The sequence below is a fragment of the Puntigrus tetrazona genome, chromosome 15 (genome assembly GCF_018831695.1).
Source record: "Puntigrus tetrazona isolate hp1 chromosome 15, ASM1883169v1, whole genome shotgun sequence".
Lineage (NCBI taxonomy): Eukaryota > Metazoa > Chordata > Actinopteri > Cypriniformes > Cyprinidae > Puntigrus > Puntigrus tetrazona.
Window position 1 is genome coordinate 19,733,314 of NC_056713.1, and position 14,271 is coordinate 19,747,584.

At 39.1% G+C, this 14,271-nt stretch overlaps 1 protein-coding gene across 1 annotated transcript in view; it reads right to left on the bottom strand.

Moving 5' to 3' along the window:
• Positions 1–11,381, bottom strand: part of LOC122358692 (IgGFc-binding protein) — a 38,418-nt gene extending 27,037 nt beyond the window's left edge. Inside the window, exons 1-16 of the mRNA XM_043258544.1 lie at positions 10,046–11,381; positions 9,523–9,863; positions 8,256–8,820; positions 7,757–8,175; positions 7,085–7,264; positions 6,429–6,999; positions 5,560–5,825; positions 4,714–5,052; positions 3,995–4,577; positions 3,586–3,785; positions 3,323–3,464; positions 2,894–3,222; positions 2,009–2,585; positions 1,586–1,929; positions 998–1,336; positions 279–861 (exon numbers count right to left, since the gene is read on the bottom strand). Of these exons, the coding sequence (XP_043114479.1) occupies positions 279–861; positions 998–1,336; positions 1,586–1,929; positions 2,009–2,585; positions 2,894–3,222; positions 3,323–3,464; positions 3,586–3,785; positions 3,995–4,577; positions 4,714–5,052; positions 5,560–5,825; positions 6,429–6,999; positions 7,085–7,264; positions 7,757–8,175; positions 8,256–8,820; positions 9,523–9,863; positions 10,046–11,228 (6,961 nt within the window). The 5' untranslated portion in view covers positions 11,229–11,381. The remainder of the gene's footprint in view (positions 1–278; positions 862–997; positions 1,337–1,585; positions 1,930–2,008; positions 2,586–2,893; positions 3,223–3,322; positions 3,465–3,585; positions 3,786–3,994; positions 4,578–4,713; positions 5,053–5,559; positions 5,826–6,428; positions 7,000–7,084; positions 7,265–7,756; positions 8,176–8,255; positions 8,821–9,522; positions 9,864–10,045) is intronic.
• Between the last annotated feature and the right edge of the window lie 2,890 nt (positions 11,382–14,271).

Below are 14,271 nucleotides of genomic sequence, written 5' to 3' on the forward strand. Positions count from 1 at the left end.
AAAAGTGAAATTGAATAATTCCATACATCATTGCTTAATAAAAGTATGACTTTATTAAACTACTCTTGCTGTTTCCAAACTTTGGAACAGTAGTGTATTTATTTAGGTTTCTGTAGGTTTCAAATGTATTTGATATAACTAAGTTTGGTTTTGCATTATGTGCCATAATAATAATAATAATGATAATAATAATAATAATTTTTCTTTGTTTTGCTGTCCTATTTAATTAATTAAACGATCAGTAATCTTAAAAAAGTTCTCTAGAAGATCAAACTTACGGCAGAACGAGTCCGTCCTCCATCTCTGGATAACGATTCCGGCGGTGCGACAACTAAAAGCATAACTTGCCACACTATCGCAAACCACACTGATGCTGCCGTCAGATACACAGGTATCAAAGACACAGTCATTGAGATAATCTGAAGGCTTCAGCACAGCATGACAGGGAGCAAACGGGCCGTTGGGGTCAACCAGAACTCCGCAGTAGGGAGGCTTCTCAAAGATGGCTTTCAGTCGAGGATCACAGTCCAGACATGTGCCGCTTTCACATCCGTCCTCACACACGGCTCCAGGGACGTCCACTTTCCAGGCTCTTCCGAATACATTGACGTCCTGTGTAATATTGCCACCTGGGAGGCGGAAGTCATTTGAAGAGATGCCATCAAAGTTGCCGCAGAGTCCACATGTCTTGTTGCGGTAGTTGGCAGGGATGGCAACAGTGACGTAGTAGGACAGGTCATAGGTCACACGGAGGCCAAAGCCAGTCTTGATGATGTAGTAACTACCTTCCTTATAGGCCTGCACCAAGGAGCCATTTAAACTGCTTGAACTGTATGGAAGGTTAGTCACAACCCCATTGACCTGTGGGAATGGTATCATATTAGAGTTGCACCACATTGAGAGTATTTTAACACCAGTTTAACATGTTAAAGGAACTCAAAATCACATTGTGAGAGCTTCATTAAGCAGAAGAAAAGCAGACAATTCCTCCACTTACCAGGATTTGAGGCTCGTTTTGTCTTAAGGTGATGGTGCTGCCGTAAACCTTTAAGGCCACTTGCTTGGTAACAGAGACTTTACGATATCTGTTGCTCCACCATATCTCATTCTCAACCTGGATGGAGAACTGGGTCAGGTTGGTTTGTTCCAGTCCACATGATTGGGAGAGAATGTATGTACAGGTTCCCTGGAAATCAAAGCGCAGCCCGTCCAAAGACACGTAGTGTGGGTCACCAGCAGCTTCACAAATGCCCTGTTTCATGGGCAGACATCTGCGCACACCATTCACCAACTCACAGCTCTCATAGGGACCACAAGATGACTTATTACAGACCACCTGTGAAAGAAGAAATTTTCTTCATGTTTTTTTGTATGAGGAAAGCATTGTAACACAGATTTAAAGAAATGATCTGAAATTCAAATACAGCACGTTCAGTTATAAGCAAACAGTTAATATCACAAAGATCTAAAGAGATGACAACTAACAAGAAATTATTAAAATGTATCAAAGTTTGTGCTGACAGTCTTGAGGGCAGCACACTGATATATAATGCCATGATTCTACATATAAAGCAGGGCGACTCACTGGCTGGCAGCTCCGACTTCCATTAACAATCAAGCAGCTCTCATTGGCGGCACAGGAAGATTCTCGACAAACCACAACTCTCAAATTACGGTCACACTCACAAAGCCGATGACACTGCTCATCGGCCCAGAAGGTTTGGCCTTGTTGGTAGTAGGCGCCTTCGTAGAAGCAGCCACATTGATTTGTGGGCACACAAACACCAGCGCTGAGGACAAATCCGCTGTTACACACACAGGCTTCCACACAGGTCTCACTGCAGTTTAGCTGCTGATTTGGGTAAGGGCATGTCACTGGACACGGAGACGCACAGGCCTCATAATGACTGTTGGACGGGCAACTCATAGCTGTTCAAGAAAAAGAAGAGGTTCATGGTTGAAGTTAAGCAAATAAACATGTGCCCTATGAGAGTTTAAACAAACTTACAGCAATTCAGTCTCCCTCTCCAATCTGTAATAATAATGCCCTCTTGACGACACAGATATACATAGGTCTCCAGAGTTTGACAAAGAAGTCTTCGGTCTCCGTTATTGAAGCACAGATCGTACACACAGCCCTGCTGGAACGCCTGTGGGTTCACTTTAGCATAACATGCACTAAAAACACTCTGGGCTGTAGATGTCAGGACACCACAGAAAGTGTTTGTTTCGTAAAGGGCTCGTAGGTCAGGAGAGCAAACAGTGCAGTTGGTCTCACAGCCATCGTTACATGCTGATGTGAGCCTGTCTTCTGCTCTCCAGCTCTTTGCCCACTGGTACAGACTTGGCAGAAGATTTCCAGCAGGGTCTCTCAGCTCATCTCCACCATTACCATTGAAATTTCCGCACAGGCCACACACAAGTCCATAGTAACTACTGGGCACATGCAGGTCAACCCTCCAGCCCCAGGTGTAAGAGACACGCAGACCGAAGTCGGTCTCCAACAGAGCAGCATTGCCACTCTGTCGCACTCTCACATGGCCATCATGAAGATCAAGAGGAAGATAAAACCACAAACCATCCACCTGAGAGAAAAATAAAATTATGAGGTTTTTTAATTGACAAGAAATTTTAGAACTGCTTCATTTTAGGCTCCATTTCTCACTATTAACTAATTCTTTTTTAAGATACATATTACTAGCATTTTGGCTGTTTATTAGTACTTATAAATTACATATAATTTATTCTACACAGTTCAAAGCACATATTAAAAACCTTAAAAATGCCTCATTCATTTATTCATGATATAAATATGAGACAAGAACTCATATAGGGGCATTTTTAGGGCATAACTGCATTAATATTTGTAAAAACATATACAGTGGCTCATTACCATCATCTGTCCTGTATGTTGGTTCACCATGGTAAAAGTGCTGCCATATACAGTAACTTCCACCTCCCGCACATAAGACACATCAGGATTGTCACGGTTTTCATTGCTCTGGGTTACAGAGAAGGGCACCAGGCCACTCAGATTCCCACAGGTTTTAGACAAGACATATTTACAGGTGCCCTGGAAGTTATACTCATAGCCATCAAAGGTGTGGAAGTGCGGATCACCCCATGCCCAGCATGTGCTGTTGTACTGGGGCACACACAAGGCTTTGCCACGTACAATGCGGCATGTCTCTTTCTCTCGACAGTGGAGGTCTTGACATGGATCTGAAGAGAGAACCAATGAGAAGAAACACATTTCATTTAATAACAGGTTGCAAGTGTTTTTCATTTGTTGCATTATTCTGTTATTTGTACATATATTAACCTGGGTAAAAGCAGCCCCATATTCCCTCTCTAAGTAAACACTGTGTGCCGTTAGAACAGTTGGTTCTTTCACATAGGAGTCCTTTCCCTGGATCACATTGACACTTCTGCTGACACTGGTCCAGATAAACCACCTCGCCAGCCTAAAAACACAATCTCAATCACAAACAGGACAAGAAAGGGAGAGAATGCTAGACACACGCTTATAGCTAATATGCATGCACATTCAACATTGCTGCAATAAACTCCAAGGCATCACTTCACTTTATACGTGCGTCCCTGTTGATAGCAGCCACATTGCTGGCGTTCAACACACTGCTGGCCATCAAACAGATAACCGCTGTCACAAGCACAGCCCTCTGTGCAGGGTTTGGGACACTGGATATTTATAGTCAGACCAGGGCAGGCAGCAGAGCAGACGTCTGCGCACGGCTCATAATGACTGTGAGCTGGACAAGACATTGCTGAAACATAATGGTGAAGATATATGAAAAAATATATGTGAACTGGATCACAAAACAACAAGATTCAAATTTTAGACAGTGACATATAGTTGCAAATAAATATTATATAATTAAAAAAAAAAACATCATTATCCCTTTGTTTTGCTGTCCTATTTGATTAATTAAACGATCAGTAATCATAAAAAAGTTCTCTAGAAGAACAAACTTACGGCAGAATGAATCTGTTCTCCATCTCTGGATAACTATTCCAGCTGTGCGACAACCAAAAGCGTATCTTGCCACACTATCACAAACCACACTGATGCTGCCGTCGGATACACAGGTATCAAAGACACAGTCATTGAGATAATCTGAAGGCTTCAGCACAGCATGACAAGGCGCAAACGGGCCGTTGGGGTCAACCAGAACTCCGCAGTAGGGAGGCTTCTCAAAGATGGCTTTTAGTCGAGGATCACAGTCCAGACATGTGCCGCTTTCACATCCGTCCTCACACACGGCTCCAGGGACGTCCACTTTCCAGGCTCTTCCGAATACATTGACGTCCTGTGTAATATTGCCACCTGGGAGGCGGAAGTCATTTGAAGAGATGCCATCAAAGTTGCCGCAGAGTCCGCATGTCTTGTTGCGGTAGTTGGCAGGGATGGCAACAGTGACGTAGTAGGACAGGTCATAGGTCACACGGAGGCCAAAACCAGTCTTGATGATGTAGTAACTACCTTCCTTATAGGCCTGCACTAAGGAGCCATTTAAACTGCTTGAACTGTATGGAATGTTAGTCAGAACCCCATTGACCTGTGGGAGTGGTATCATATTAAGAGTTGCACCACATTGAGAGTATTTTAACACCAGTTTAACATGTTAAAGGAACTCAAAATCACATTGTGGAAGCTTCATTAAGCAGAAGAAAAGCAGACAATCTTCCACTTACCAGGATTTGAGGTTCGTTTTGTCTTAAGGTGATGGTGCTGCCGTAAACCTTTAAGGTCACTTGCTTGGTAACAGAGACTTTACGATATCTGTTGCGCCACCATATCTCATTCTCCACCTGGATGGAGAACTGGGTCAGGTTGGTTTGTTCCAGTCCACATGATTGGGAGAGAATGTAGGTACAGGTTCCCTGAAAATCAAAGCGCAGCCCGTCCAAAGACACGTAGTGTGGGTCACCAGCAGCTTCACAAATGCCCTGTTTGATGGGCAGACATCTGCGAACACCATTCACCAACTCACAGCTCTCATAGGGGCCACAAGATGACTTATTACAGACCACCTGTGGAAAGAAGAAAGAATGTTTTTTTGTTTTTGTTTTTTTTTATATGAGGCAATATTTGTAACATGAGTTTAAAGTAATGATCAGAAATGCAATTACAGTAGGTTCAACTTAAAGCAAACAGCTCTTAAGCAGGGGTCTCGAAACTCTTGTCTTGGAGAACCAGTGTCCTGCAGAGTTTAGCTCTAAGTTGCCTCAACATACCTGTCTGAAAATTTATAGTATGCCTTTTGTCAGACTATACTAACAATGTCTTTCATACATTTCTGGGCCTTGACAGTGTAATTTACTTAGCAGTCAACAGACCAGTCAAAAGCCTCCTGGTTTCTATCCAAAATATCTGAAACTTTTATGGGTTTGGAACAACATTGGGGTGAGTGAACAATGACAAAATTTGTATTTTTTTGGTGGAGTAACCATTTAAAATAACAGGCACTGTATAATTATAAAGACATCAAAACCTAAACCTGAACTCCAAACAGTAGTATATCCTCACTGTCATCATACCTGGCCATCCGGTAAACACATGCACATCTCCTCACACTTATTGCCCAGATAGAACTGTTGGTAAAGCAAGTAGTAGCGGTTGCCATGGAGACACCCACACTGAGAGAGGGGGACACAGCGGTCCCCACTCCTGATGTAGCCCTCATCACACACGCAGCCCTCTATACAGGGGCTACGACAGCCAGCTGGAGGAGCCAAACTATGACAGGTGACTTCACAACCAGAGCCACAGAGCTCATAGTGGCTGTGGATGGGACACTGAACACCTGACAAAACAAAAGACATGTGACTGGTTGAGTTCTAATTGAAAATGTACATAACTTTAAGCAGTTAAACAACAAATTTTCCACTATGACTGTTCTTGTTCTTATTGACTGATATTTGAATCTGGGTTATTCTAATTGACGTTCAGAGAGTTTTTCTAAAAAGCAAAATAAAAAACACACATTATAATATATCGGCCTACAAATTATTCATTAGTGATTAGGAAAACATGATACATCTCAAATATATAGCTGCCATATATTTTCAGAAACAGGAGACCTGCAAGAAGATCCTCATATTTGTGAGTTTGTGGCATCAAAAAGTTTGAAAACACCTGGGCTAGATTACATGTCAGGTTTGATTTTGGACTTAATAGCCTTATGCTGAATGTACTAACACGCCCTTCTATCCTTAGCATCTTTGTGTTTGTGCTCTGCTTTTCCTTTCTTAAGGCCTTTGTTGACATGAATAGAACTGGAAACTGCAGTGTCTCTGCTAGAAAGTCTATCACCATACATACAAAATCTCTTGTGTATGAAAACAATATTACGATGTATACAGTTTCTCAAAAAGATCTATATACAATTGCCCCGGGTTTCTCTCACCACAGAATTCAGCAGTTCTCCAGGGACTGATGGTCCTTCCCATCGCCTGACAGGCAGATACATATGCCGTTATGGCCTGGCATAGTATATCTCTCCTTCCGTTATACAAACAGACATCGTAAACACAACTCTCAAAAAAACTAGCAGGGTTTAATATGGTTTGACAGTCCCTGAAAGGCCCCTGTGGATCTCGCAGCAGCCCACAGAAATTAGACGTCTCATAGAGACTCCTTCTGGTCGGGTCGCAAACCTGACAACTGTTTGTGCAGCCATGGACACAGTCTGGGATCTCAGCTACACTCCAGCTGGCACCAAACTGCATCGGTCCTGAAGCAGGTACTGTTGTACCTCTGACAAACAAATCATCTTCTGGATTTCCATTGTAGTTTCCACAGAGGCCACAGACGGCACCCATGTAGGTGCTGGGAACGGTGACTGTAGCAAAGCTGTTCCAATCAAACGTGACTCTGAGACCAAAAGAGGTTTGAACGACAGCAGACCAGCCACTTCTGAAAACAGAAACCTGACCTTCAATAAGATGGAGAGGAAGGTTCACCAGCTCACCATCGACCTAAAAAAAAAGTCAATAAATTTCTCATTAAAAGACTTCCTGCAACATCACCAAGCTTGTCAAAGGATTAAAGCATGCAACTCACGGTAACAGCAGCACTGTATTCTCTATCGATAACAATGGTGATATTATATACTCTGATCTTCAGTAATTTAGTGAACGTCACCACTCTGCTCTGCCGAAACTCATTTTGCACCAGCACATCAAAGGAAACCAGTCTAGGATCTGAGGAACAAACCCCAACCAACTGATACATACAGTTGCCCTGAAGGGAGAACATAAGTAACAATGCTATCATGTTCCACAAAAGCTATTTATCCAAAAACATAAAAGACTTTATACTTAAACTTTGAAAGGTGATTTTATTTTTTTAAGAATATTTATAAAATCTTACCAGCGTTAGTTTAGTATAGTACAGTATAGTATGGTATTAACATTTTGAATATATATTATTAGCTTTTATTTGTATATTTTGAGTTTAAATTTAGCTTATGCTTCAATATTTCTTGTTATATGCATTTGTCATTTTTGTTAGTTTGTCTTAAAACCTACAACTTTAAATTAGTTTATTTAGTGTTAAATTGTCTCTGTAACTTATTTTATTTCAATTTTTGTTTCTTATTTAAGTTTTCACTGTTAAGTTTAAATTTTCAATCTATAATGTGTATTTTAGCTTTAATAAACAATTATTTTAATAATATAACAATAGCAACATAATTTAGAAAAAAATTAAACAGTTCTCGAGATCATCTAGTACCTGGAAGTCAAAATGATTCCCATCAAATGTGTAGTAGTGGGGGTCGCCCAGTGCCATACAGGTGCTTTGGGAGACAGGATAACAGCCCCTAATCCCATTCTCTACCCAGCAGTGCTCTCCTTCCCCACAGCCTTTGTCTTGGCATTCCAGATGTCCACCCTCCATGGAGCAATGACAAAGCCTCTGACAAGTATCATCTGCCCAGAAAGACTCTCCAGCAGGAACGTAGTGTCCATTGTAGGAACAGCCACATTGGGTTGAAGATACACATTCAGATCCACTCAAAATGAAACCAGGATCACAAGAGCATGTTTCGACACAGGGTAATGTGCAGTTCACAGGAGACCTGAGGTCCATGCAGGTAAAAGGGCACGCGCTACCACAAAATTGATAATGGCTGTTCTCTGGGCATCTGTAGGCTGAAGACACATACAAAGACATTAATGCATATTGCAGAACAATATCAAGCCGAGTATGCTTTGCCGATGCTATTACTTACAACAATTGGCTGCTTCTCTCCAGTTGGTTAGTTGTATCGCAACACGCTGACATGCACTAACATAGACCTCTAAGACCCTACATAAGTAGTTTCTGTGCCCATCTGTCATACAGACATCAAACATGCAATTCTGAATGTAAATGCTTGGATCAATAACAGAATGGCACTGAGTAAATGGTGCCATCATTAGGAGTCCACAATATTTTTCACCCAGCCATTGCCTCTGTGTTTCAGCATCACATCCATGTGGCGCACCATCATCTCTACAGCCCTCATCCAGTGATAAATTGTAAACTTTCCAACTCTGGACAAACGTTGTCGCACTGGGAGCCAGGGTGTTTGAAGGCATGGCGAAATCATCATTGGGATCACCATTGAAGTTGCCACAGAGCCCGCAGACTTTGTTCATGAAGGCAGTGGGCAGAGAGACCATGAGATAGTGGTTCCAGTCATACTGCACACTCAGCCCAAAAGAAAACAGGATGTTGATGAAGCTACCAGACTGGAACATGGACACCCCGACATCATCAAGAACCACAGGAAGGCTCCACAAACTCTGACCAATCTGCACAAACCATATGCATATTAACATGATGCACATTAACTGGAAAAATAGCTTTTTACTCAATATTTTTTCCAAAAAAAAAAAAATTAAAAACAATCACAGATTAAAACAATTTCAACAATATGTTTTTTAGTCACCATGAAACAATAAAATGTAAATTCTACTAATGTATTTATTTAAAATGTAATATTTAATTTTTGTAATTTTTCTATAAAAACTTTACTTGGCAACTTTACTTTGATAGACGTCGCAATAAAAAATGAAAGATGATTAGAATAATGTCTAATTATTAGGATTACATATATTAATTAGGTTTAAATAATTGAATGATATTACTTTTTATAATATTATTATATTTTTCTATTTTATTATATTATATATTATTTATTTTTCTTGTTTTAAGCATAAAGCTAAATTAAAAAAAATCTATACTAGCTTTTTCAATAGGTAAGAAATAAACTTAGAAACTCAAAGACGTCTGTAAAGATGTCTACATTTTAACTAAAAAGAAAAATACTGATAATTCCTTAGAATTAATTGCCTAATATAAAGCCATTATCTTTATATTATATTGTTTAATTAGTTAGAGATTCCGTTTTGAATTAGCTTTCTAGTACTACAATGAACTAAATCCAATGCAATTAATGTTACTTGTGTTTTTTTTTTTAAATGTATTAAAAAAAAAAAAAAAAAAAGGTTTACCGTCACTTTCCCAGGCTCAGAACTTTCCACAATTATGGTTATATCTCCAAAAATCACAGTTACACGTGCCACATAGGAGACACTAATGTCACCACGGTTTTCATTTTTAGCCAGGACCTCAAAAGCAGGAAGATCTTTTTGCTGGCAGTTCCTGGTGACAACATAAGTGCAAGTGCCCATGAAGTCAAAATAACGCTGGTCAAATGTGCTGTAGTGAGGATCACCCATTGCCCAACACACTCCAGATGGTTTCTTCACACAAATGGGGAAGGAATCCATCATCTGGCAATCCTCATCTATACCACAGGTGATACTAAAGCAAGAGCGAGTTGCTGGAGATTCTATTACAAATGGAGAAGATATATATTATATTTAAGCAGCATAAACATAAATACAGTCAATTAGAAGATTACCAAAAACTTAATTGTACCCCTGTAATTAAGACTACTGTTTTCTTAGCTTAAAATAGGTTGTAATGCGTCAAATGTTTTAGAACCGAAGGAAGAATATTTAACTGACATACCTGTGCATGCGGCTGGGGCTCCGTAGCCATTCACTTGCTGTAGTCCCACACTGTAGACCCCAAAAGAAGCATTTGGATTGGTTAATTTGTGCCCACCTGCCCCAGGTTGGTAAACCAGCTCAGTCCAAGAGAACTCGCTGCTATTAATGACCCTCCACTGAAGGTTTCCAGATAAAGGCAGGCTATCAAAACGAATCCCTGCTAGCTCTTTGGTAGGAACAATCAGGAGAGCTCGGTTGTCAAAGCCAGCTATCCCATCAAGTGCATACGAAGTACAAAAATTGTTGTTGGGCAGAAGATTCATAAGAAACGGGTCGTATATGACACCATGGGATGTTCGCACACCATTAAACAGAAAAAACACCTGGATTCCATTGTCAGCAACAATGTTGAAACCATTTGGAAACTGGATTTTGTACTCTTGGATGAGGCCACGCTGAAGAACACCAGTTAATGTAGAATGGCCGAATTGAAGAGTTATATTCGTTGTCTGTGCCGCTTGGATATAAATGCTGTCAAACTGGCTCTGAATGCTAAACGGAGCCACCAGGAAGTGAGTATCCCAGCTTTGCACTGGCAGCAGCTGCTCATAAACGTGATTGCACTTAGAAAAGCGCCATGTGCACATGTGACCCGAGTACACTGCGATGGGAAGTTGCGAGGATATGCGGGTTCCTGTGAGGTCTCCTTGGCTTTGAATTTGCAAATTTTCAAAAGGCTCCATCACCACAGTTAGTTTACTGCCGACACCATACAAGCGCCCTTCAAACCGAACCGCCGCTCGCAGCAACACTTCCACCGTGTTCATCTCTTTACCGTTGATAAGCACAAACTCCTTCAGCATGGATGGAGGGGAGTTGGTGGGGGTGAAAACAAAATATTCAATACCCCATTCGCTCATGGGGTAGACCAGGGACGTATCCGCCGTGAACTGCTTTGAGTTCAGGGAGGAAACCGTTATGTCGTCAGACGACTGAATGAAGACAGTTTTGCGGGACCTCCTGGTTCCAGACAGCTCGATTGCTTTGGGGAGGGTGACAGTGAAGCCCTGACCTGCAGTCAGTTGGACCTGCTGGGTAAAATTGAGACTGGACACGTTGACCTTTACCAGGCAATTAAAATTCAGAGAGGTGATGTAAAGCTGAAAGAGCGGCAGGTCAAAAGGTGATACATAGTTCTGCATGAACGCAGTGGCAAACTCTTGTCCTGCAGATCGAGCCTGGCCGCCATCTTTAAGAGGTCAAGAGAGAATGACTGAGAGAATTAATGCAACAACAACAACAAAATCTTGCTACGAAAAAATGACATTACATGGCAGTGCATCCAATCTTTATAATTTAATAATAATAATAATAATAATAATAATAATGATTTTATATATTTAAACAAATAATTAAAATAATTAATTTCACAATAAATTCATAAGGTGAATAATTAAATGAATGATTTCATAATTAAATGTCATGATTAATGTCAATAATTTGTTTAAATATCATCTGTTTTTATATTTAAAATGTAAAGTTTTCTAAAATAATAAAAAGCCTTACCCCAAAACAGAAATACCACAAAACAAACTGGTAAAATTTTCACTCCCATGATTAGCTGCAAATGAATATTAGTCAAACTGATAAAGCACCAGCAACTTTCAACATGCATTCAATAAAAATAATGCAGCATACAGAAATATCATTATTCACTACATACAATTATATTATAGCATTTATGTAATATATGTTTTTTAAAGATGTATTGTAATATATGTATTTTGAAAAGCTACTAAAATGTATTTCTCATGCCACATGAAAATTACTTTTTAACGCTGCTTACCTTCATGGGATTCAAGAATTATGCAGTCTACCCTATGCAGCCTTTTAAATATCTATTATCCCAGTCTCACAACCAATCAGAGCACAGCTAAGTTTGGATCCTGGAACTGGGGACATGACCTATTTATGTACATAAAAGGATCCATTTTCTCCCTTGAGGCTTTAATGAATAGTATTAAATTGCAATATCATTTCTGAGAACATGTAATTTTCATAAAAATACTAAATATTATAATAGTAAAAAAAAATCTATGTTTAATTTCCGAGCACACAACAAACTGCATTATGTTAAGTGATAGAAATGATATGCATATACATTGTAAGACCCATATAACATTTGGTGCAATTGTGCTAATAAACAAGAATGCAGAACATGAGAATGCTTTTCAAACCATGCAAACAAAACGCTTATTATGCAACATTTCTGGAACACATGAGCTTGTGCAATGATGCAAATGATGTAGGTTTGGTTTTCATCAGAATAAAATAATTAATTATAATACTTTAAACTCACCAGCCCTCTACAACAATCTGTAAGACACAAAGCATTTATTTGCACTATTTTCATTAATCTGTTTGATTAAACTATTTGATTAAATTAGGTTTTCTGTTTCTGTCAAAACCTGCAAACAAGTCAGGATTAAAAAAAAAAAAAATTGGCTAATAAAACAAGCATAAAAGATTCCTTTTTCAAAATGTAGCATTTTATTAATAATGCAAAAAAAGTTGAATTTGCGATCTAATTGTCTAAAAAGTTAGGCTAGCCATTAGAAACAGGCCCTTACACACTGTCATGAAGTCTGGGAAAAAGATAATCCACATGGGCCTCAGACCTCACAAATGCTATTATCAGTGCACACAAGTGGATACGTCAATATTGTAACCATGAAACTTCCTGCTCAGATAGACGCCATGTGAAAAGATATTCCCAGAGGTGTTACAGCAGAGATTTACGATAAAAGAGAGAGATTAACCAAACACACCCCATAGTGAAGATGGACCGAAGGAGGGGAAATAGACAGTTAACACGTTCGATCGCTTGTGGTTTCTGTTCATTGACAACGTGAGTCCCCAAGAGCCCAGAGGAACAATGGAATGAACATTACTGTACATCTCAGCCCCATTTACAGATCAAGCACGGTGAAGCATGTGGTGAATAAAGCATTATGCCAAGCTCAAGAGGACAACAGCGCCCACCACTAAAAAACAATTCAGAATGCTCAGATTTTAATGATAAAGCAACCTTTTGAAGCATTCACTTGATTGTGTTGCAGCATTCAACGTTTTTAACTCACTCTGCTCCTTATTCTGCAAAGGTCTTGCAGTCAAAGGTGAAGTAATGAGATTCTCAGCCCATGCAGCAAGCCTTTCGCCCCTTTTCCGCGCGGCTGCCTGAGCTACTACAACCTCTTTAAAATAGATCTGATGAAAAAAATCAATCAGAATTCGATTCTCCTGAAGCATTATTTAAGCATCTAATTGTTTCAAATCTCATTATATAGCAACAGAGTGAAAACTAAATACTACGATAAACAAAAACTCCAATTAAATGAAAAGAATAACTAAATCAGAAATCAACACCATAGCCTTATTAGTGATACGTTACTACTACCACCAGTCCAAATAGAATTTTTTAAGAACTCTTTCAGGCTCACCAAAGCTGCATTTATTTGATTGAATATACAGTAAAATAGTAATATTGTGAAATAACATTGCAATTAGAAATAAACTTTTACTATTATGATATATTTTCAAGTGTAATTTATTGCTTTGATGCAAAACTGAATTTTCAGCATCATTAACTCAAGTCACATGATCCTTCACAGATATTAATTACAATATGCTGATTTGCTGCTCAAGAAACATTTCTTATTAATGCTGAAAGCATCCTTAACATTCCTTAATATTTTTAAACATGCTTAATATTTTTAAGGCAACCGTGATAAACTCTTTTTAAACTCTTCAATGAATACAAAATTCAAAAGGTCATTATGCATTATGCAATTTTTCTGCAACAATATAATTAGGACTTTTTTGTAAAATCATTTTTTGTAAAACTGTTTGTAAATCTAGTGGATCGCTGATTAATTAAATCACTTTGTTAAAAAAAACTAGTTTTTAAAACTAGTTCACCTCATTTTTACCTCTGATCCTCTCACGGGGAACAGGAACACAGCAAAGCTTTGCATAAAAAAATAATAAGAATCCTATAATAAAAAAAAACTAAAATAAAATAAATATATTTAAAAAATCCAGAAATTCACAGGTTTCTTTTTAATTTTATTGAATTAGTATTTAATTACATGCAATATCTCACAGTTAAAAAGAAGGTGTTTGCAGAAGGCAGTGCAGAAATGTACTATTTCCGTGTGCTTACCACTTCCTGTAAAATTTTTCAAG